Source organism: Atta cephalotes (assembly GCF_000143395.1).
Source record: "Atta cephalotes unplaced genomic scaffold scaffold00009, whole genome shotgun sequence".
Taxonomy (NCBI): domain Eukaryota; kingdom Metazoa; phylum Arthropoda; class Insecta; order Hymenoptera; family Formicidae; genus Atta; species Atta cephalotes.
In genome coordinates, this window is record NW_012130073.1 from 5,425,837 (window position 1) to 5,452,005 (window position 26,169).

A 26,169-nucleotide genomic window follows, 5' to 3' on the forward strand; every position below is an offset into this window, starting at 1 on the left:
ATATATATATATATNTNTNTNTNTTTATATATGCATTTTAATATTTTTAGAAAATATTTGTAAAGTTCATATATATTCAAAATAAGAAAAGAATAAAGATCAGGTGCTCCTAGTATTTCAAAGAAAGGAAATGCGCAGAACATGAATGATCATGGTGTATTAAGGGATACAATTTCGTTCATTATTTACTTCAGTATATCTTTTCTTTGAAAAGGTCATTCTATACTGTTATACATACAGCCGCAAGTATAACATCGAAAACCCATCGCTGACACATTCTCTCGCTTTTTGATTCAATAATACGACAATCGTGGGCGATAGGCATCACTTACCGGCATGCTGTTCAGCGTGAATGAGATGTGAACCGGTGGCTTCGAAGGCGGCAGGCTGCAATTTGCCCTCAACATGTCTCCTGGGTCGTAGCGATCGCGTTCCGATACGATAACGGGCTCTTCACGGGGCAGAACTGAAACATAATAATTTCGCGGGTCTCTCTTATAGTCATTGTCGACGAAACTCGAGCACGAAGCGGCGATGGTACGGGGAAACGGGCGGGCGTAATCGCTCCGTTTCCTCGTGCTCGCCGCCGAACTTATCCAATATTCAAGCGCCAATGAGGAGACCCCGTTATGTCGCCAGCTTTATGCGCTTCCGCAGAGTACAATGGAGTACGTGTATTGCGTAATCCCGACGCCATCCTCAGAAGGCAGTTACAAACGCGTAACCGTGGAAAAATATTAAACGCGGTACGTGGATATTGATTTTACCATGGTAGCGCGAATCGAGTAAACGCGGGGCGTTGCACTGCAAAGACAATAGCGGCAAACTGAAACTGTGATTAAAAGCTTGTTTGTTCTGCAGCAAAATGAAGTGTCTGTGAATGGAACCAGCTATTGCCGCCGCACAGATATAACGGACCTGAAGTAATAAAGCAAACTTTGTATTGGAAATTCACTAATCGTTGCGATACTTCAAACAGAAAACGTAACACATCGGAGTAATCTAATTTTCGAAGAATTGCAAACGTATATGTATCAAATATCCTCTGGTAGAACGAGAATCTCTTAAAAATTCAATAATTAATAAAATGATTATTAGTAAATTTATTAAAATCGATTTTGTTTAAAATTGATTTTGTTTAAAATCGATTTTAATAAATCTTATTAGCAAATTTATTAAAATCGATTTTGTATCAAAATTACACTCAAACAATGCATCTAATATATTTATAATATAGTGGCTATTTGAATTTATTTGATATTTATGTATAAATATCGAAATGCGTAAATATTAAATACTATACAGATTTCAATTTTATTCGTTGCACAAATACTTTTGAAGAAATTGAATGTGCTAGAAACGGATCGTCAATTTACCAAGCACTTCAACTTTATCACTAAACTATCAAAGTTCAGAATGGCCAAAGGTATTATGTATGCTGTATGCTTCACTCAGAAAAAATTTTCCAAAAACGATTTTTATCCATTTAGAAGAATAATATCTTTGCTTGTCAATTGCATACACATATATATAGAATGCATCCATTATGCATACAAATAACTATATAAATGAGAATATGTGGATTATATAATATTAAAAAATTTATTTCAATCGTGTTTGCGTAAAGAAGACATGGCGGTGTCTCGCACCATGCTTAATGCCGAAATATTATCAATATCTCCAGATAATTAAAATACGATTCGAATTGAGAAGTATATATTGACTTCGATGATTAATTTCCAGGTATCAAGTATTATTAGAAAATTATCACCAATTATCACATTCATTTTATCGTATGCTAATTAGTGATTCGTGATTCATGTATTCAGACTAACTTGCGCCCAAATTAAAATAACTAGAACTTATTATAAAATTACAATGGCGTATTTTTAGTTAGACATTCATCGAATCAATATTATGAATAATTTAATTCCTCAAATAATTTAGAAGATCAAGTCTAACAAATTTCGATATTATATGTTTTCCAATTAATAGAAATTTCTCAATAGTATCTAATAAATAAACTGCATTATTAAACGAGAAAATTAAACATGGAATCTGTAAACACCTCTCGTATATCATATATTTATATATTTAAGATATTTAATAATTAAATCAGCAAATCAAGTAACAACAAAATCGTATACAATACGAAAAAATTATGTTACGAGAAATCAATTCATTCACATGATCGAATTAGCTACAGAGTTAATAAAATAATATTGATAAATATAGAAAATGTTCTGAGATTTTCAATCGATGCACTTCGATAATGCGTTATAGTATCCACTCAACTTGGACTTTTTGATTACTCTCACGTTCTTAACTACGGGTTTCATATATGTGTACTTTATACAGCGAAGCACTTGAAGTCACTGTACTTGAGATGAAACCGGAAGCTATTGCTGGTAAGTCAAGTGAAAGGAATAACCGTGAAATCTCCTAAGCTCTGCTTGAGGCGACGATGAACTGACGATTCGTGAAACGATAGAACGATTAATCGAATCTCAGTTACGTTGCCACGTTTCGTCAATGAATAGTATCGCGCAAAAATCGATAAAGAAGCACGATAAGAATGCTGAAGCTATTTCTCGCGCAATATGAACACGAATTCATGAATGGCTGATATTTAATATTGGATCCTGTATGAAGAAAAATAAAAATCTGAGATGTTCAGAAAAAGTTTATGATGCAGAATTCCTTTTGTCTGGTAATAAATTAAACGTTATTCGAATATAAAGTATTTCTGAATTATGATATAACTAAAATTACATAACATAGCATATTACTAGCATATTACGAGCGCAGAAAATTTGCAGTTTTATTTTTTTCTTATTCTAGCAAAAGCTTTATTACCATCTATTGTTGTAAAAAAAAAATCATAATGACTTGTACTTTTTCCCAGAACTTTTATTAAAAATAACAGAATAAAGAGTAGGGAGAAAAAATAACCGACGCACAATTGTTAGATATCGTAAAAGAATTACACGATAAAACTTTTACCGTGACATAAAAAAAAGTCTATTTATTTTATACTGAGTTTTCCTTGTTATATTTAAGTAAATTCCGATTAAGTATACGTTTTGATATTGATTTATTACTGCGGTTCTACTGCGGTGCAAATTTTAACACTATGCCATTACGAGTAAATCGATATGAACGAAGGGAAGTAACGTTCAGGAAAATTCAAGTAAGGATACAATTTTCATTTAATATATATCATATGAAAACTGTACTAGAACAAAATTCGTTTTTTTACCCTACGATTTTGCAATGTAATTATTATTGTAATACATGAATGTCCTGTCCGAGGTACGGATAGTCCACTCTACCAGAGAAGATTCTCTGTTTGAATTTAAATGTTAATAAAGAAAGATCCGCAGACATTATGAAGATTCTCTGTCATTTGTAACGAATTGTAGGCACCATCGTGATCGATGGAAGATTGCGTGGTAGAAATTGAATTTTTGTAGATTACTACTATCATCGCGTTGAATATTCTTTCCGTATGTCTATCTCTTGTACGAAATTCGTTAATCATGTAGAGCAGAAAATATTTATCAGAATTGTTTTGCAAGATAGTAATGTACTGCAATTAAAGTAAGGAGTAAAAAGAAAATACTAGGAACAAGTTTTCTACGAAGACTGTCTGCTGAAAAATAGATGTGATGCATTTACAGCAACTCAGTGAAAAAGAGGAAACTTTTAAATATTTGACGGGAGCACCAAGAATAGATGGAAGAACAATAAAATCTAAAATATTCTGTTGGAAAAAGAAAAGGTAAGAATGCAATAAGGTAATTATAAAACAAAAAAAAAAGGAATTCCAATAACATTTTTATGGAAAATAAATATAAGTAATAACAAATTTTTTAAAAATTATTTAATATTAAAAAGTTCATGTAGCGGTTCATTTTCCAATAATTAATTACTAAAAGCAATGAAGCCCTTTTATAAATAGATGTATGTGTGCGCGCGCGCGCGCGTGTGTGTATGTGTGTGCGTGTGTGTATAAATTTAAGATAAAAAAATAAAAGATTCAACTTTATTCTTTGTAATGAAAAACCAGATTAATTTAAAAACAATTGAAATTTTAAAGTAGACTGATTTAGAAAAGTCTCAAGTCGCAAAAGAATGCATTGCATCGTTTCATTCATAAATAAATATTACTAAATTAATATATTTACAAAAAAGTTTTTATTTGCTATCACTGCAAAACATTTTCAAAGTATTTTATTTAAATACATTCGCTTGCGTTTGATGGCTGGGATATTGGGATGATATGACTGATTCTTGAATTTTGCAGATTGAAATGGCTAACGGTTGCCAGAAATTTCGACAACCATCGCGCATCATTCAATCATCAATCTTGTTCTCCCTTATCGAAAGTCAATTTCAAAATTGGAATGACATACTACTATATATATAAATTTTTGGTGACCGCGCATATGTTCCCGTAAATGAAAAGGTGCCAATTAAACGTGACGCATTTCTCCAATTAAAATGGCAATAAATGCGTACAATAGTTAATTAACATAAAATTTTCGCTTTGTTATTGTTTAAAAATATCTTTTATATAAAATAATTAATATAATAAAAATATAAATTTTGACACAGTATAAATGTAATTGTATATTAAAACTTCGATTTATATAACATTTTATCGGAGATCTCTCAAGAAAATTTTTCTATTTCTTAATTATCAAATTAAAAATTACTTTTTTTAAAATAAATATAATAAATTAAGCTATTTAATATCACACATTACGTAAAATAAAATATTAATAAATTTTATATTTAAATTTATTTTTGTTGTAAAAAATAGTACAAAAATCATTATCATAGTAAGAGAGAAAAAATTTAATTAAGCGCGTCCAATAAAAAGTGTTATGCGCCGGTAACATAATGTTGTAACAACGCAAATTCCTAATGGATATTTTATTTAATGTTTACAATGAAAGAACTGTTATAGAATTTCTATACATAAGTACAATCTATACAAGATGATTCAGTTATGTGTCTGTCAATGCATGAGAGGAACAGCTTAAACAGAATTACAAGGGATTTCAATAGTGTTCACTACTCTCGAGTATTATATTCTTTTTCTTCTTCTAATGCGTATCCATTAATGGATGTTAGCGATCATACTTTCCTTTACTTTCCTGTTTCTTGCAGTGTTTATCAGTGATTGCATGTCCCGCAATCCTATCCACTGTCTTATATTCCTCAGCCAAGACATCTTCTTCCCTCCCCATGCCTCTTCTGTCTTCAATCTTTCTCTCAATTATCAGCTGTAAAAATTAATATTTTTCATCTCGCAGTACATGTCCTAAATAAACCGTTTTTCTCTTTTTTATTGTAACAATTCGCGTTTTCCGTTAACACGCTTGAGAACTTCTTCGTTTTTTATTCTTGCCGTCCTTGAGGATTCTGCTATACAGTCACATTTCGAAGGCTTCTAACTTGTTGGTATCACTCACTTTCAAAGTCCAGCTCTCCATTCCATAAAGGAACATCGATCAGACATAGCATTTCATGAATCTTATTCTTAAATCAAGATCAAACTCCGAACACTTTTCTAAATCTTAAGAATGTCTGTCGAGCCTGCTCTATGTGACATTTTATTTCATTGTCCGACGTCCAATCCTCGAACAATCATGTTCGAACAATCATGTTCCCAGATACTTGTATTTATTAACTCTTTCTATGGGCTTTGTATCAAAATTACGCTGGCATTCAAGCCTCTAATCATAAATTTCGTCTTTTTGGTATTGATATTTAAGCCCGTTGATTTACTGTGTTGTCCTATCACGTTAACCAGATGTTGTCATCTATGTTGTCAGCAATTAAGACCGTGTCTGCGTAGCAAATATTGTTAACCCACACTCCATTAACCTTAATCTCTCATCTCATTTCCTTATCTTCCAAGGCCTCCTGAAAAATTACTTCCGAGTACAGATTGAATAGGAGTGGCAACAGCACATAGCCCTGTCACATTCTTCTCCTAATCTGTATGAAGGTGGATATTATTGTCCACTTTTACTTATGCAGTTTGATATCAGTATAGATTTTCAATAAATCGGATGTCTTTTTGGTCTATATCGAGTTTTTTGAGTATTAATTTGTAATATTGCACCTCAAATGCCTTTTCGTAGTCCAAGAAGCATAGGCATATATATCTTTCCTCTGGTCATAGCAGTTCTGGACAAGTACTTGCGTTATGACTTGACTAATCTCTTGTATCTAATCCTTGTCTAAACCCAAACTGTGAGTCGCTTATATCTCTTTCACACTTCCTATAGATCCTCTGATGTATTATTTTTAAGAATATCTTTAAGGTATGACTCATCAAACTAATGAGTCTATGGTCTTTACACTTCCTTGCGTCGATCTTCTTAAACAAAGATAAAAATGGAGATCAATCACTGTTTAGGATAATGACCAGTATCATAAATAATGTTAAATATTTTATGTAATTATATGTTATGTATTATATGTATTTAAATATTTATGCTATTATGCCTCTCTCCAGGAGTATTTCTGATGGAATTTCGTCTGGCTCAGCTGCCTTGTTAGATTTTAAACTTTGTATAGCCTTTTCTATCTCTTCCTTGATGATTGAGGGATTTTAAGTCAGTAATTCTTCTTCTTCTTCTTCATGAGTCTGTCGTCGCGAAAAAGGTCTTCTATGTATCTTTCTCATATCTCACTTTTCTCTTTGTTGTCAAATATTATCTGATTGTCTCGATTAACTATACTCGATCTTTTTTTCTTATATAACCTAGCGGCTTCCTTTAATTTTTTGTGCATGTTGAACTCATTATGCTTGTTTTGCATTTGCTATTTCTGCATACTTTCGCTTGAGCGAAAATTCGTTTTTAATTATCCTTATTTTTTATTTTATTTGTCTTTGAATATTTATGTAGTTGTTGTTGTCATTCTTGTGTTTTTGACGCTCGTCTATCAATGACAAAATCTCCGTCATCCATTTTTGTTTCCTGTCTCTTGACTTAAATCCTAATTTATTTTGTGTAGTGTTTGTTATAGCATCTGTTACCTTGATCACAGTTGCGTTAGGTCTTAGTCTTTTTCATTGTTTGACATTATTGATTGAATTTATATGTTAGTTTTATTTATATATTAGATTTATTTCATTACTTATTTCAGTTTTAGTTTTTTGATCTTTAGCTTTTCCAGTGCTAAAGATCTTTCGTTATACGGCTATAGTGTGAGTATTATATTAAGATCTGAATATATTTTACATTCATGAGAACATTAGAGTGCGAATACATAGAAATTTCGTCGTTAGCATACATGTGCAATCTTCTTGATAAGTAACCTCATCTTGTATAAAATAAAATTATGCGAGATTTTCCGAAAATTTTGCGATAAGTAAAATATTACATTCTATACAGTATATTTTATGCTGCATTTCGCGTTAACGAGAAATAACTGTCATTATAAATAAATAATTAAGAAATAATACATTTCATCTTTATTGTATAAAATCAAATCGACTTGAAAGTTTCAATTTACTTATTACGTTTAAAATATTCTATTCGTATAATATACTGAAATACAACGGAAGTTTCTAATCTTCTTATTTTGTTCATTTTTATTCTTCCGATCTTCAATTGTATATTTATTATGTGATAAAACTAAAATTAATTTATTTCTATCCAAATTAAAAAAATTAAGCTATTTCTACAAATATTTTCTCACAATTTTTGATTTTCAACAATGTAATTATTTAAATCTTGGATGTAAAAGAATTAATCGTTCAAATTAAACAAGCAGAAATTTAAGTCCTAAAATTGATTGCAACCTCAAATATTTATTGCTTCGAAACACTTGTGAAAATTACAACGCATAAACGTACTAACTATCATATAGTCAACTAGCGAGTAAATATCAATAATAATCATAACTTTTGTACAGCACATGTTTCAACACGAGTAATGTTAATTACGTAATAATTATATATTTAGTAACGTATATTAAAATTAATTTATATAAAATCAAATAAGCGCATAAATCTATGTAACATAAATTCATCTAATTCATCAAAATTTGTAATTTAATAATAATTTGATATAAATTTATCAATTTGATTTATGAAACAATGTTAACATTGAATTAAAGATGTCTGGAGAATTAGGTTTTAAAAGCGCAAAGATATCCTTATTCTACGATTAATTTAAAGTAAATTTTACTTTTGCAGAAGTTTAACATGCAAACTTAATTACCAAGATATTATAAGTCTTCAAAATTCAGAGAATACATAAGAAATATTATTTATGATTATGAAAGTCGTTACGAAATTAAAAACATATATTAAAACATATATTAAAACGTTATTATTTCGATAAAGCAGACAATGTCTGAAATGATCTGCATATCATATATCAAACTATCAAATAACACGATTATAAAAAATGTCGTTGCTTCGCATGACAACGTTGTGTAATTTCAAAGGATTCAATGTTTCATTCCTAACAAGGTTTCCGGAGAATTTTCTTTCTGATGGAATGCTTTCTAGAAATAATATAGCTCGTTGGATATAAAATAATGAAGTGATGGAGTGCACACCGTATTACTCACGATGTTGTGTACGCTTACGGTACAATACTCACGTATATAGTTAGGTAATTCAGTAATATCGTTCACGAGTTTATGCGACTTTGCTATTACTGTACTACTCTATCAAGGGACAGTGCACAATGTTATTCATATTAATCCAAATTTACACAAGTCTTATGCACATAAATAACTAAATCGCATGAAACAGTTGCGTTCACCGTATATGTTATGTAATATAAATTATTTTTAATTTCAACTTGCATTGTATTACAATTGACATATTAATGTTACAGAATGTTGAATGTATCGCCAAACTCAGCATTCTGTTTCCGCGCAAAGGATGTCAGAGAGACGAGAGAGCGTAGCATTTCTGATATTCAAGCATTTTTCCAGCATCCTACGTAGAATCGTGCCGTCGCACTTTAAGATGTTACAGACCGTTCATTGAATCGATATAGAGTTGTGAAATAAATTCTCCTTTCAAAACAGGAGATAATAGCACATATTCCAAAAATAATTTTGTAATTTTTATACATGAATGCTATTTAAACTTTTCGCTTGAATTCCAATTTTGCTCAATTTCATTATATAATTAATTTTCACAAAAATAAAAGTAAAATTGCTTTCTGTATATAATATAAAATATAAAGAAAGTTTTATATATACATTAGTTTTTTGAAAAATAAATAAATTAAAAATGTAATATGATGATTATACTATAATCATACAGACATAAAATATACTATAATATTGAATTAAACAAAATCCTTTTTCACATAACAATTATTTTATAATTAACATACAGTTTCGTTAAAAATCGTGAAAAAGCTAAAATTGCGTATGGAACGTTTATGAAAACTTGCTAGCTAGGAAAAATAAAAAGTATAACGCGTAGGAAAATAAAATTCTTGAATATAATAAAAATATTGAATAATTTTCCGCTAAACAAAGCAGAATGTATGTATGCAGGCGCAAAAAGAATGCAGCTAGTTTTTATTTTTAAAAATGTAGTAGCCATACAAGAAATACAAGAAATTTGCAAATATTTGCAACTAAATCTTTAGGTGTATAATAAAATAAAATTCTGTTAAATTTATTCTTAATAAATTTAATCAAAATAGAACGAAAAAAACATTAATAATAAATATATAAATAAAAAATATATCTAACGATTTTAAACTATATGAAAGTAAATCACATAGTTATTACCAGTTTTTTTAATTATACAATTATTACCATACAATTTTTGTATAACAGAAAATTCTTTTACATTTTTGACGTGTGTATTTTATTAAAGAAGAAAAAACAGTTATTATACGTTAAAGCATTATGTTACAAAAATGGTACGAAATTAATTTAAGTAACAATATTAGACGAGCAAAATCCTGCAAATATCCATTTAAGACCGATTTAAAAATTTCTGTAGATGCAATAATATAAATATAACAATACATTTTCGATTAACTAAATATCGTGGTTCACTAATTAAATTATAGTGAATTAAAAGTTTCGAGAAATCTCTTTATATTTCGATTTTGCTGTTCCTGTGGTAATGTTCTATTATGCAACAATTTGTAACAAGCACAACAGTGCCACGGTAAACAGTGCAGCACGCGCAGAAGCATACAAAAAGTCCAATAAGAGAATACGTTCCATGCGTTGTGAGCTTTATGCGTAGCATAAAGGATGCAATTGTGCAAACATATATGCGTGAAAGTTCTTCAACTATACTTCGAGAGTCTCGATTTTCGCCTTGCAAAATGTATCTCCGCGACAATTCGTGCATTTTCTAACGCTGCACCATAATCTTTGATCTCTCGTAAATTTAAAGAAAAGAGAGGATTGTAGAAAACATCTGATATAGCCCTGACCATGCTAGTAATAACTTATAACAAAAAAATTTAAAGAGCTCAGTGGACAGATATTAGATGGCGAAATTATTATCTCACAGTCGCTCATCTTTGAATAAATCGCAATTCTCTTAAATCCAATAAAATATTTCACAAATAATAAAGTGAAAATTCCAAATACATAAATATAATCGGCTATTCCAGTGACTGAATTCCCTCAGCTAAAAAATAAAATAAATTCAAAAATACAATCTCAAAATAATCGTAGAAATAAAGAAAATAAAAACTTAAACATTTAAAAGCAACCATTTGCTCTCTCAAAATTTATTGTGCAAAATGTACAAAATTTAATGTGCAATTGTGTGACATTTAAACATTTCTGAGAATATAAAATAATAAATACCCTGATATATAATATTTCGTATAATGAACGTCATCGTCATGTATCACTTTATGTTTAATTTATAAGACATGTAAATAAAATATTTGGTGTAGTACTTCTTCTATTAAAAATATGAACGTCAAATATTGTATATCGTTAACTATATTTTGAATTTTTACAAGTTCTTTTTATCGATATCGATAATTTATCGGATCAAAAGAACGCTTTCACTTTATTATATAAATGATTTTATAAATACATAACACATACGATTATATTTTTGTAACATCATATTTTAATATATAATATTTTGTAACATTCATGCATCATATGAATAACAACTTGATTAATATGCGTTATGGAATCTGTCACTTATACGTATTAAATGAGTGATTTGAAATTCACTTTATTGAGTTTGCGACATTATCAATGGAATGCAAAGCAACATACTTTTAATTACGTGAGTTTAACTTTTATACTTCGTGCGACAAATTACATCCATGTTGATGACATTGGAATGATAAACTAATTTCCTTAATGAACGACAAAACTTCTAATTCTGCATAACGAATCTCCAAAATGGAATTTCAATCTTAATTTATCATACTGTTCCGAATCCAAATTTTTGAAACATGCCAAATTTATATAACTACGTATAAACAAGTTTATCTGTTAATAATTTCTTATATAATTATTTAGAAACTCTTTACATTTCTTAAATGAAATTTCATCCTAAAAGAGTGCTGCCACTATTAAAAGTGAAAAAGTTTTTGATTAAGCAAATTTTCACTCTTTTGAAGTGAAATTTTACTTTTGGAATGAAATTCGCTCCAAAAAAGGAGTGAAATTTTTTTCCTTTTAAAGTGAATCTCACTCCAATGAAAGAGTAATACAATCTGCCTCTCTTATTCAAATGCAAATTTTTCACTCTTTTTCAATAATGGCAGTAACTCTTTTGAAGTAAGATTTCATTCCAAGAAATTTAGAGAGTATATCATTATTTACAATTATACAGAAAATCACATATCACTATTACAATATACATATACAGATCAAAATGAGACACCTACTGTTCAGCCAAGTATATTATATGTGATGGACGAATAAAGTTGATATCAATTCAATGGCTAAAAGGATGATATATATGAATTGAATTCAATAGATGGATCAAACGCGACAGAGTTAATAACGATGACAAGGGAACTTTCAATGCCAGCTGTGCTGCAGAGATACACGTACCTCTTTGAGTATTTTAACTTATAACATTTTATGCACAAATACAGTAACGAAAGGATTATCGTAAATTTTGTCAACGGAAGTCTATTTACGATTTCAAAAATTTCTAAATATTGTTACGTAATTGATGTACTGCTCAATATAATTTTATATTTAACTAAAATTGAATTTGAATCTGTGAAGATAGCACGATATTCTACTAATACTTCTACTTCTAAAAAAATGATTACAGTTCCAGTAGCACTCTCTTTTTATAGTTCTACAATTCTTTATAAAAATAAAAAAAAGTTCCGTATTTTTTTATTCTAAAGTTAAAATGCCATATTTTTAATTTTGGTTTTTTTAGTATAAAAATGCGAAACTTTTTTATTTTTAGAACTATGAAAAGTGTAGAACTATGAAACTGTTATTATTTTTTTTATATTAATAGAACGTCGTGCTAACTTCATAAATTGATATTTTTTAATTATTGTCAGTTTAATATTGTTATTGCACAATATTGTTATTGCACAATCAAAAAAGTTATCATATATTTTATCGTATCACTGTTTATAAAAATTAAATTATAATCAGACAATTACAGATAAAAATACAGTTTTATGAACAATTTCTATAATTTCCGAAATTTAGTTAGCAATAATATTCTTCATGCATTAATTTATCAAGTATGCTGATTCAAACAATAAACTAATTCATAATAAGAGATTTAGTTCTTAAAAGTTCGAAACATTTCGATTTCAATTGTTAGAGACAAAAGTAAACAATGATAGTTGAAATTTGTAAATTAAAAATTATAATATCATAAAAAATATTATATTTTTTCATTAATTTTATTCCTTTTAAGCACTCCGTATAAAACGAAGCAAAACCTCATTTTTTAATACAACTGAATAAACGAAGCATTTCTATGGGTCACTACTCTCAGAAGAAATTTTCACGTAAAAATACGCGGTTTAAAGAAAATATATAAAAGCATTTGCGCCAGTTCCAATTATGTATCGCTTGTAATTTTATAAAATTATGATAGTCACACAGAAACTGGAACATTATAAACGAAGCTTTTTAGTTTATTCAATTGAGATAAAAAATATTACCGCTGCCTCAGTTATGTATATTGCACGCGCACATATACATCAGATTTAAATTTAAAAGTTTCGAAAAATTCTACAAAAAAGATTCATAGGATAATTACATACTATTCAATTGTTAATCACAAATACATATTGCGACTTTAATACTTTATATAATAATAATAAATGGGTAATAAAAATTAGTTTCCCATTATTGCTGAAAATTTAATTCTATTTCCGCATATACATTCAAAGATGTCGCGAGAGAGTTAGAATTATTACAATTGAGCATCTGCAGTTCTTGTATTGTTTTATCTAACATGACATAATAAAAAAAGCAAGAAAAAAAGGCTTTCGACTTTCAAGGCACTCGCTTAATTCGCTCGTGCGTAAAGCTATGGCCCTGGATAACGGTAGAGTGGCAGTCTGCCTTATGCATGCGCGAAGTTTCGTGATACTGGATAATACCATGGGGCATGTACTTACATACTACGGTGAGATTCTTCGAGGCGGAGGCTGTGGAGAAGGTTGGCGCGTCTGCCGTAACTTCGCAGATGAATGTACCCGAGAGGCCGAAGTCGACATTGCGAAGCGTTACCTGGCTGTTGTTCGACTTGTCGGGCTGAAACACACATTCGCGTAAGATGTACACAGCGAATAGGAATACCTACGTATCAGGCGCGATGGCCTAGGTTGTTATGCTGCGGTGAAGTAATGCCATTTACATGCGGACGTGATAACGTGATTCGATATAATCTCATTTGTTGAAAGATATTACACATGTTGAAGAGATTAGTTATTCATTGTTTCGATGTCTGTACACAATTATTAATCGAATTATAAACATGGATTTCTTATTTGCCATTAGCTATTTTATTAAGTTAAAATATTTTGTATTATATTATATTTTATATATTATATTTTATATAATATAAGTAATTTTAACTATTAAAGCTATTTAGCACTGATAATAATTATTTTTTTTAATTTCTCATAAATATATAAAATTCGAATTTTTAAAAAGATGCACCCCGTTCTTTATTTCAGCAAATATTATAGTTCCAGTTCTCGCATCGAAGAATGCCTGGTTCACTTGAGGGAACAATCACCTTATCAGAAAATTATCACACTCGACTAAAGTGGCCCGGAAAGCCAAGCTGGTAGAAGTCGTGCTACGGAAATAGAGGTGAAGCAACGTCATGATGGCGATAGGGGCCGAATAGAGAAAAGTTTAATCGGAATAGGCAAAACGAAGCACGCATAATTAGCGATGCTTCCATAATGAAAGAGGAAGAAGCACGAGTAAATAGGAATACGCCAATGGCTGGGATCAGAAAAAGGGTGAATTACAAATTTTTTGACGAGCGGAAAAGAAGCGTGAAAAGCAAGTGAGCTCTCTCTCTCTCTCTCTCTCTCCTCGTTGATTTATGTGGACGAAGACGTGAAGTCCCCGGCTGACTTTACAGAAACAGGAACAAAAGCTCAGCACGTCGCATGAGAGGAATAAATATGAAACCATAGCACTCTCACTCGGCTATCTAGGGAATAATCTCCGACGTGTAGCGTCTTGTTCTCTCTTCCGACTGGCGATGACACTGATATCCTCGCGCGAGATATCCAATATTCGTGGCGTATAAATCGATCATTCGCAGGCTAATAACGTCCAGGATTAACAATTTTGCATGTCATCAAGTCTGTCGGATAAGCGCTACCAATACGTCATATGCATGAAAAATTAATGGAGCGCCAAAATTATTTAATCAAGACATCCAATAATAATAATAATAATAATAATAATAATAATAATAATGTTTTATTGATGTGCAAGATAATATGAATTTATGAACGTGAGTGCGATATAATTTAGAGTAACATCCGAAAAGATGAAGAAATAGCATTGTTTAAGAATCTAGACCTTTGTAACTTAATTCTTTTTATCATTTCTTTGTAAAATTATAAGTTTTTTTTTCAAAAAATATATATATATATACAATTATTGTAAAATTAAAACTGTTATTTCTCGGAACTAATAATTCACCTGTAATTACCATTTTAACTCTTTCTCATTCTTTTCTCATTCCTAGTTTTAAAAAGACACCATCGACATAAAATCATTATTTGCGGTTTCTTTTATCTAAAGGATTCGATCGTGCGGTAACATGCCCATTACGATAAATTGTCTTTTTTATAGACCGTTACTTGTTCGATACTTGTTTGAATTCCTAGAATGGGTTGCAACGATGTCAATATGCTGGAAACGTGGTATCTATACTTCTCGAACGAGCGTCAGGACTTGGTTTGGTCGAGAATTGCAAATAGATATTGGGAACTAACCGTCGCGACTTCGGGCACGGCATTGTGAAATAATGGGTCAACGCTCGTAGGTCATGCGTTCTGTGGTTCTTTTTGCTTGCTAACTCACTCATCCGTTGTCTTTAACGTCACAAAATTTCACAGTCAACATTCCACTGTAAATATACGAAAATCAATAAATATCAATAATGACTTACGAAGATCGATACGATGAAACGCATCATGAAGCATGTTAAATATGTTGATATGCGAAGTAGCAGGCTTTATATTTCATGAATACGCTTTTAACGTACTGCATAACATGTTACAACACCTGCCTGAGCGACGCTTTGTTGACTCGTGTAAATGTTTCACCGCTTTGACTTCGCAAACGCTGAGTCGAATTGGTTAACTCGATGTTTCAACATACTTTCAACATACGAAGAGAATTTACGTACGTGCAGAATCCCAACAATAATCTGCTCTTTACTTGCATGCAAAATAAAATTTATTATACGAGAAGTTTCCGCGTGTTATAGTAGAGTGTGCGCAGTGTAATAAGACAATAATTCATGTTCGTAATCGTATAAAGAATCTATGATAACACGGCGGGAAAATAACGGAGTAAAAATAATTTTTTTTTCCTAGTCCTCCGGACACGCGTTGCTGCGGAGCGTACTAACAATTCATTTCCCAATATAAAGGGTCTATTAATTAAAACATATACCTGGTGTAACGACTACAGTATTGCGAGATTAACAACTCATGGAAACAAGGCATCAAAGTCCTGCCAAACGTATTTCCGATATAGATATCCGGGCAGGATACGCATACAGTAAATCGAATATCAGCTTGAAAACAAGCCAAGTAACAAAACAATTTTTTCGCAACCTTTCCCTCGGGGCGGAGGGGGGGGGGGGGGACGGGACAAACGTATTTTTCGAAATCGAGGCTTTTATATCTCTCACGACAGCGCGGTGCATTACTTCCCGTTCGTCACCGGAGAATCCGCCACGCGTGTACCATGTTTCGAAACGATAAACGTAAACGGGAATGTGCGGCGCGTTGTCACGGTTTGTCAGGTCGTTCATTCGGCTGTACCGAAATACAACGGTACCGAGGGGCTTGTTTTTGGCGCAACGCGTGTGCAGGCGGCATGGCCCGATTGGCGGTCATCGCGCTACCCCGCAAACCATCGCGCCCAACGCGTGTAACAGCCTACGGAAATGTTCGAGCGATGATAAAAGCATCGTAGACCCAACTGTTTTACGGCGATTACAGCGGTCAAGGGTGTTGTTAACGAGACGCCACCCCGCAATTTGCGGTTTGCGTTACGGTAATACGATAAAACCGCATATTTCGTTGTTAGGTAATCCCAGTTGCGTGGCTCGATCGAAAAAGATAGCCGCAGTTTCGCAGATTCATTAGAATATATGCAAAAGTGTCCCAATTAACAAATACTCCCTCCTATCACTCTCAGTTGCCGATCATTAAGATGTAGAACATTTCGTTCTTTTTAACAATGCGCATGTTCACAATGTTTTAAAGAGATAACAGGTGTTGAGAAAAAGAAGCGATAAAAAGAATAGGAAGATTAATGATTTATATGGCGACACAGAGATTAGTATTAAATATATTAAAATGTTACGCTATCCTGTAAATCTTTTCACACTTTCTTATCAGATGATTTATAATAGACTTAAAGGAAATATACTCGGATAAAGTTTATCCCTTAACCATTAAAAATTTGCTAATAATATCATAGTGCAAGAAATATGATAGTAGAAAAAATATTATTAAAAGTTCTGATTTAATATATATGTATAATTACTAAAATTTGGCAAAACATCATTAAAAAAATCTTTCAGTATATAAAAAACAAATAAATAAAAATATTTCGAGTAAAAGTAATTCGAATACATTTAATTACTTATATCATAGATATGTTTGTGTCAAATATTCTTCCGCACATTATCGTTATTCGGATTACATTATTTTATCCATTCCAACATATATCTATGTAAAATTACTGCTTATCGATCCACTTTCAATTTACATTTTGGTAATTGTATGTCAATATATTATTATCTGTACAGAGAAATGGCTCATTTTATATTTTATTAACGTTTATTAAATGCTAAATATTTGCCATTTGGAATTCATATACTCGTTTATTTTATTAAAATTTTCACGTTATAATGAATTCTATTCATATATCCAGTTAAAAAATGTTTGCTGCAATTTTTTTTATTAACAAAGAATCATAATTAAAAAATTTTCTCTTTTTTTGCAAAAACTCTAAAATTTATTTTAAAAAATAAATATAAAAATATATTTTTAAAACTATGTATGAAAGTATAAATATATTTTAGGAAAATAGATATTAAAATTTAGAATATAAATTTATAATAATGTAAAAAAAATTAATTATTTGTAATCTATATCATTATGTAAAAGTAGAAAAAAATATTATTAAAAAATATTATTTACTCGAAATGTTTACCTAAAAATATTCATTTATTTGTTCGTACGTATAATTTTATACTTTATTTTTATTTAAAGAAAATAACATGAAAATATGATGGACTGAATTGTCTTTTGCATGTTACTATAAAAATTGTTAATATAAAATTATAATTAAAATTTTGTTAATATAAAACTGTATTAAAAATGAATACAATACATATTATTTTACTATTATTATATACATAATATTACTGATTATAATATTGAAAATACGTCAGCAATAAGGGAATTCAGTCCGAACAAACACGAAATGTTATCGGAGATCTCATTTAGTGACTTACGTCGACATTAATCCCGGAAATGTTGAAGGTCTTGGTAGATGATTCCTCGGTGGGTGAGAATCGGTAGAATTCGTGTCTGCCTCGATACCACTTGAGGGAGTAGAGTGGCGCATTCTCCAAATCATAATTGCACCGCAGAATCACCTTCTCGCCACGTTGCACCACATCCGGATCCACCTCTAGGCTGACCCCCCGCAGGCAGTTCGCACCTTTCAGGAAAATGAGAACAGGAACACAGGGTATTAAGTCTAGTGCGCATCATTAGTTCGCTTTTACTTGTCGCGCGAGAGGTTGCACAGCACGCGTCAGCGAGAAATTGCAATTCCGCCGAATGACAATTTCCCTCATCCTCCTCTCAACCTCTCTCGCAACTATGCATGCAACCGCAAACACACGCACGCGCGAGCTCTCACGTCCACGCGGCCACGTATCTGCATACATATATTAAACCCAACTCCATCTCGTATCCCAACCATTTTCGCATAACCCATACTAGATGCTCTGCAAACTAACCCTCGCACTCGAATGAGCGCGATGTTTTTTGCTGAAACTCCGTTATGCGAGGATTATCGACAATTCGACCTATTAAGCCGCAGCCCGCAAGGAAGCCAAGCGTTGGATAGCGTTCATATTAAAACAAAATGTGTATGTGTGTGTGTGGACTATGTGTGTATGTGTGTATGTGTGAGAGGAAAGGGAAGAGAGAAGAGGTCTGCAACTCCTTGGTGCAGAATGAAGCTCTTATTACGTAGTACCTCCGGGCTACACGGAAATGGGTACGGTCTACAAGCCGCGAATAGGAACAAAACTCTGCGGGGTTACTTCCCTCCTCAAAAGCATCAGGAACATATGCTACACTATATGTAATATTTTAGGAAATGTGGCACTTTGTACCTACAGACAATGCACGTTTTCACGCCCATACGGAAATGTGTTTACACATTTATTCGATGGAACGTGTAAATCTTTCGTCATATCCATTCTATTTATTATAATATGCTGATAATCTGTTCGTAAATACTTCTGTGCTCTGTATCGTATATTGAATATTAAATTCTTACAAAACATCTTAGAAAAACATGCTTTCAAATGATTGATGATTGCAATTTCACATTATCCGTATTAAAATTTAATATTTTTGTTTTGTATGTTTCCAAAGTAAATTTGATATCTCATTTTTACACATTTTACGTCACTACAAATTGCACGATATATTTTAGTCTTCATTTTTCGTGAATTGTACAAAAATTTATTATTTAAAATATGACATTTTACTACACATCATCATTATGAAATTATATTGTAATTATAGTAATTTATTTTAGTAACTTTATTATAATACATTATATATTTTTATCGTAATAAATTTTATGCAATATATATATATATATATATATATAATTATTTTTTTTTCATAATAATATGTTAAATCATAATAATATGAGTAAAAATTAAAATATTATTTATATATATATACATGATGAATTTCTAGTAAAATGAAAAAAAATAAAAATACAAGCACATATTTCTGAGTATTTGTATTATAAAAAATTAGAAGATTTTTTTTTTACAAGAAATCATCGAATTTTCACATAAGCTTTTTTAATGGCACGAAAGATATCGAACAGATATCTCACTTTATATCAAGTGCATCAAAGTGTATTATTAGTTATGGCATAATTTGATTGCGCAAAACATTCACATTCGATACATTGGTAAAATAAACTACATCTTTAATATATCGACAGAAGGAGAAATCTAAAAAAGTAATATTAGAGAAATGAGGTGACCAGGACATGGAGTTTTCTTCATCTAATTCAATGATCTCTAAATGTCAATAAAGATAGTCATGCATGGAAGTTTAGTAATTTTTTATAAAAAAACTTTTTTTAGTTTTTCTTTGCAACAAAAACAAACAGAAATGTGTTTTTTTTATTTCTCATTTGTTTTTAATATTAATGCTTCTTCTCATTTCATATAAATTAAATTTGGACACAAGCATTTATAAAACGCTCACAATTAAATTCAGCATGAAAGTAGATTAAGTAAATAAATAACTTCATCTTATTCGAGCGACTTATACCTACGCAGAATGAGTTTATTAAAAATAAGAACATCTGACCATGTTTAATATTGTGCACATGTTACACTAAGTCCTCAGAAATGAGAAAGAAACAGACGGCGCGGCGGCGCCACGTTAAATTGTGCTATATGATAAGAGCAAGAATGCTCACAAAGACAAAAATTATTACACATCAACGATAAAAACGTTGTTAACATAAAATCAAATATCGTATATAAAGTTATTAAATTATCAAAAAATTAAACAATTTATTTATGTTTAATATATATTCCTATATATTAAACTTCACATACCTAATTCATTTTCAATAAATACATTCTTCATGTATAAATATCCAATGTAAAAAATTCTTATTCTAACTTGTACATAATTATAATCTATTAGAATACGAAAGCAAGTGGCTCTTTGTCAATCAGACACTATTTTTGTAATAAGACTTCCGAATTGCCTTGTAAACAATTTTACGACGTCGTATGACAAAGTGTTTTTCACAGTCCAAGGAATGTCAGTTAAGTTCCTTGATGGCAAAAAGATACGAATTTCCCCATTTACTAAGAATAAGACTCGAAAAGTTGAGAGCTTTTTCTTGCTTAATTTTCGTTTGAAAGGCATCCTGAAAAATGTGAACCGACGTGACGCCAGTTTTAAGTTTCCAGGGACTTCTTTTGAAGGGTGCAATACTCGCATCCCTCCTTTCTCCTTGCTTTAGTTTCGTACTGCCAACGTATCTACATTTAAACTCTCAAGACCCCAGCTAGTTTCTATGCTTTCGGTAACGCCACTTCTTACAACTAATTATTCGTAAAGAAAGCTAATTTAACGAAACACTTAATGTTTCAGCAATTTTCTTTGAAAGAAGGAAATGCACGCCACACAACGCGAAATTACCTCGCTTGCTGACGTCAAATGGAACGATGGATTTTTATACTTTCATAAAAGCGCTCGTTTCTATAAGCAGTAGAAGCCAATATGATAACGGTAGTATATTTTATGAAGTAAATAAAGTCGGCTCACTTTATATCGATTGTGTTTAGTATTAGTAATTTAAAGAACACGTTTAATACTTATAATTTTTAAATTATAAGGAAAAACTTAAAATGAACTTTTAAGAGACAAACTGAATGAACAGATTTAAAAGAAATATTTAAATTAACAGCAAAAGAAATATTTAAATTAAATGCATCGCGAGATTACGAGTAATAACATTTTTGTGAAACAGCAAGGTATATAGATACATTTATGATGGATTTATATTTTAAAACTAAAGAGCTTTTGTAAGAAGGCATAGCCTGCAATTACATGGATAATAAATCCATAGTATAATTTTTTTTCCAATAATTAGCAAGTAGATTTTCTTTCTGATGAAAGGAGGTTGCATTTGTTCTTTTTGTTCGCTGCCATCATCTCATCGCTTTCCGCTTTCGCCAACTTCGAAATTTATAACAAAGTTTTAACAACTCGTCTTTCCTGTGTTGCGAGTAAAGAAAGTCAGGGATCCATCGCATCGAGAGCAGCGTAACGAAGAGAAATGTGAATTTGAATATACTTAGCCTTTAACATCGAAACTCCGAATAAATAGTGATAATTTGAGTGGATGTATAAAGATTAATCTTAGTAGTTTGTGTAGTTGAGAATGCTTAAATAATAGTAAAATCATATCTGTCAACTAAATATCACATATTTAGAATAACTTAATCAACTTTGTAAAGATTATTATTATTATTTAAAATGTTATTATTAACATATTTTATTTATCTTAATAGGCAAATTTTGTTTTCGATTTTTGTAGTAACGAATTGTGAACAAGTTTATATCCATTCGCATTATCACTATACAAATTTATACTTCTTATGTATGATTGTTTATTATTATTCAAATGCTAATATGATCAACTTTAGATTCTAGCAATTGTAAATTTATGTTTGTTGAAAATATCAACAGAACACGCATGATAAACAGATAAGTCATAAATGAAGTTCAGTTACAATAAACAATAACTTGATATTTGGTTTAATATGTTTATGTGAGAAACATTGATTTATATGATTATCGATAAAAGATTATTTATAACTGATACTCGAAACGGTATCGATTACAATTAATCAGCATTTCATCAAAATTGGTTTTTCAGTTTAAAAAATCTGATTACAAGGGTTGTTGATCAAAATATCGAGCGGACGTACATGCTAATCTCACATTTGAAAAAGTAACATTGGTTTTTCCGGCCGCTGCAAACAGATTTGATTGCAATAAAATTACGTCGATTTAACCGAACGGAAAGATTATCCCGGGTATATCGTTTAAAAGTAAAATCTACCCATGACATTTTTCGCACGGAGGTATTAAACGGCGCAATCAACCCGAGTAAAACCATTTTCGTTAAATACGATCGACGCGATTTGCGAAAGCCGTTTCGACGGCTTCGACAATGAGTTTTGCGGTACAGACAGTTTAATGCTGGATGCGCCATCCCAATATAATTCCAGCACGATTCCCGAACGTTTTCGTCGCGGACGAATCGTCTATACGCGAACGCGCCTCGGGCAAATTAAGTTCCACTCGTAACTATGAACGGTTGCGATCAGAATTGCAAAGTCCCATGTATACTCTTCCCTTGTGTCTCTTTTCCATCGTCCCGGCATACAGCCAAACCCATGAGACGCATCATCACGCACAAGATGTATATACTTTACGACACATTGCATGTTACAGAAATCACGTCGATTCACCTTTTCGCTATGTCAACTACGATTTATTTGTATTATCTGTAATAAAACAACAGCATAAAGATATTAGATGATTTTATTAACAAAAATTTTAATATTATTATGAAATAATCATAAAAAAAACTTTCTTTACAATTTATATTTTAAAAATCTAATATAATTATATGCAATTAAATCCTCTAAATTGCTTGACTAATTTACAGATTTTAATTCCAGACTTATTAATTAAATAATTGCAGACTTATTAACTAAAATAAAATTTTGCAGTAATTGCAAATTTATTAACTAAAAATAAAATTTTGTTGATCAGATTCTATCTAATAATACTTTTGAAATTTACGGATATTTTCGTCATTAATGAAGTTACACAGTTTATGGATTATCCCTCCCCCCCCCCCCCTCCCAAGTAATATATCTTCATGGAAAGAACATTTTGTTGAATTATCTAAAAATATAGCTACAGATATAGATCTGAAAATAATTTTGTTAGTCTATTAAAATAATTAGGACATTTAACCTAGTTACTAGAATGATAAAACTTTTTGTAGCATTACTCATCATATAATTGAGTTTCCTACATAATTATTTTGATAGTTCAAAATTATTTTCAGATCTGTATATACTACCTACTTAAATTTTTAGCAAAATTGTTCTTTCCATATTAATACATCAGAATCTCTTTTTTTAATAACTTTTTCTTCTTCAGTCAGATGACACATTTGATCGTTGAGCGAAAATTTAATTAAAACTTTGGATAGTAACAATATTTATGTAAACGATTTTTAATAATATTTATAAAAAAAATATTAATATGATATAATAATACTTGTGTATAATTTAACATTAATTATTCAACATAAGCAAAGCATTTAATTAAATGAGGTTGAATTATTACGTTCAGTATATCATATTCCGTAATGAGATCTGTTACCAAAGTCGTTATAACAGCAAATTTGTATTATGCAATTTATTTCGTAATTAGATTTAACCTGAATATGATTCATTTTAATATTTGAAGTATGAGTCCCTAGTGCTCGTTTTATCAAAAACATTTGATTGATATTTATCACAGTTTCTTTTTTCAAAATAGACTCTCAATAAGAAAAAGCAGAAGTAAAAGTTTAATTAACTAAAAAGAGGAGACAAATATAAAGTAAAAAAGAAAGGTCTAGGTCAATGACCTAGACCTGTTTTTCAACAAAACATATGACTATTTTTCATTCGTATGCGAGTATGTAACATTGGAATGTTGGTAATCTCAGAGAAATACGAACATATTTCAGTCATAGTACACGCAATCGGTCGTTTCTTTATACATAGTAATGTAGATAAACGAGAAACGTCGGATATAGTAAGAGAACAGAACCGGCCGCATAGCTTCTCTCGTTTCCCTTTCCTATCTTTTACCTGCTTTAAAGTTCAACAACGCTAAAGCATGCGGCACAGCGAGAGAGTATTTTGTTGCCAGTTTCCCCATATGTTAACCTTACAAATTGCGACGCATCTTTGCTTGCATTCTGCACTTGTAATAAAGTCTCATCGTAGATTAGATGTTATATGCGAACGTGATAGTTGCTCGTATCTAATTGTTCGAGACAATCAATGTGTCAATAAAAAGCAACAGAACTAATAAAACAGTCTGCAAGACTGTAGAAAGCAATGGAACAAGTATAGATGCACGTATAAGTTTGTGAGAAGCTGACAAAACATCTCTGTGTCACGAACTTAAGGCAATTTATTCTCTATCCGTATCAATATTAATATAATACGTTTAATTAATAATACAACAATTTCACAGTTATTTTAATCTTCTCATTGTAGAAAACTAAAAACTAAAGCAGATAAAATTATTTAAAAGAGAATATTTCTTGAGTTGTGCTGCATGCAAGTAAGCTGAGTCTATTTATTTATTGTAAACACTAACAGATGTCTCCTTGTGCAAAAATTGAATGATAAATATTCAAAATACTGCAGGATACGATCCCTTTTACTATCAAATTCCTCGCAGAATACGTTGATGTCACCATATCTACAGCCGCGCTTTATTATATTTATATTTATATTGTCGTTGCATAACGAAGAGATTCGAGGTGGAAGTTTTGACGTTATAGGAAATAGCGAAGTAACTTGATGAACCCTAGTGAATCAAACGAAAACAACAAACAAATTTAGCATCGAAGGCCTGTATTTTCATGCAGTATATACGTTATGTACGTACGCACGGCAAGTTAACAAATTTTTCTGAGTTATTACGTGAAGTTTGGCAGTTCGATCGGTGCGGTGGGCGATACGTGTGGAAAATTCATGATTTTTCGCCAGCACTCAGTCGACCAGCCAACTTTCGTCTGCAGGCGATAGCGTTGACCGATTCTTCAATAACGATATCGAATTTCAGAAATAATATTCTCGACATTTAAAAACAAGAAAGACTACATTCGTTTTATCCGGAATTTTGACATTTTGAGAAATACGTTCTATATAATTTTGCATGTATTATCACAGCAAATTGTGATATCAATATAATATAAAAAACAATAAAAAATAAAAAATTTTGTAACTCCAAGAATAAATAAGATATAAATTGTTTAGATGAGCCTCTGTGGTTGTTAGTATATGTATAAACAATATATTTATAAGATGTACGACATAATTCGCAAACAATTGGAATATACTTATTAACAAAGTTAACTGCCAATGTTTCGATTTTGAGTTCTCTTCAGTACAAAAGTCAAATACAAAACTACTTATGTAGTACTTGACTTCCGCACAGAAGAGGACTCAAGTCTAGAATCGAAATATTTGCAGTTAATTTCGTTGGTAAGCACAATTGTTACAAATTATATCTTATCGTCTTATGAATATATTATTTATGCATTAAAAACTGCGAAAGCTTATCCTATAGGTAATTTATCTTTTAATAAAATACATTACCTGCATATATTTTTTTCATGTACATTATTAGCACAGAATTTTACAATATATTTTATCTTTTGAAACTATATTATTTAATATATATATATATATATATATATATATATATATATATATATATACATATAATAATAAGTTAGTATAAGTAAAGTAATTTATTTTACTATTACTATTACTATACGTAAATAAAAATTAAAGTTAGGTTACTTTTT

At 30.6% G+C, this 26,169-nt stretch overlaps 1 protein-coding gene across 1 annotated transcript in view; it reads right to left on the reverse strand.

Annotated features, from left to right (window-relative positions):
• Positions 1-26,169, reverse strand: part of LOC105627578 (platelet endothelial cell adhesion molecule-like) — a 159,411-nt gene that overhangs the window by 46,757 nt on the left and 86,485 nt on the right. The window contains exons 2-4 of the mRNA XM_012208860.1: positions 18,218-18,426; positions 13,605-13,740; positions 333-466 (exon numbers count right to left, since the gene is read on the reverse strand). Of these exons, the coding sequence (XP_012064250.1) occupies positions 333-466; positions 13,605-13,740; positions 18,218-18,426 (479 nt within the window). The remainder of the gene's footprint in view (positions 1-332; positions 467-13,604; positions 13,741-18,217; positions 18,427-26,169) is intronic.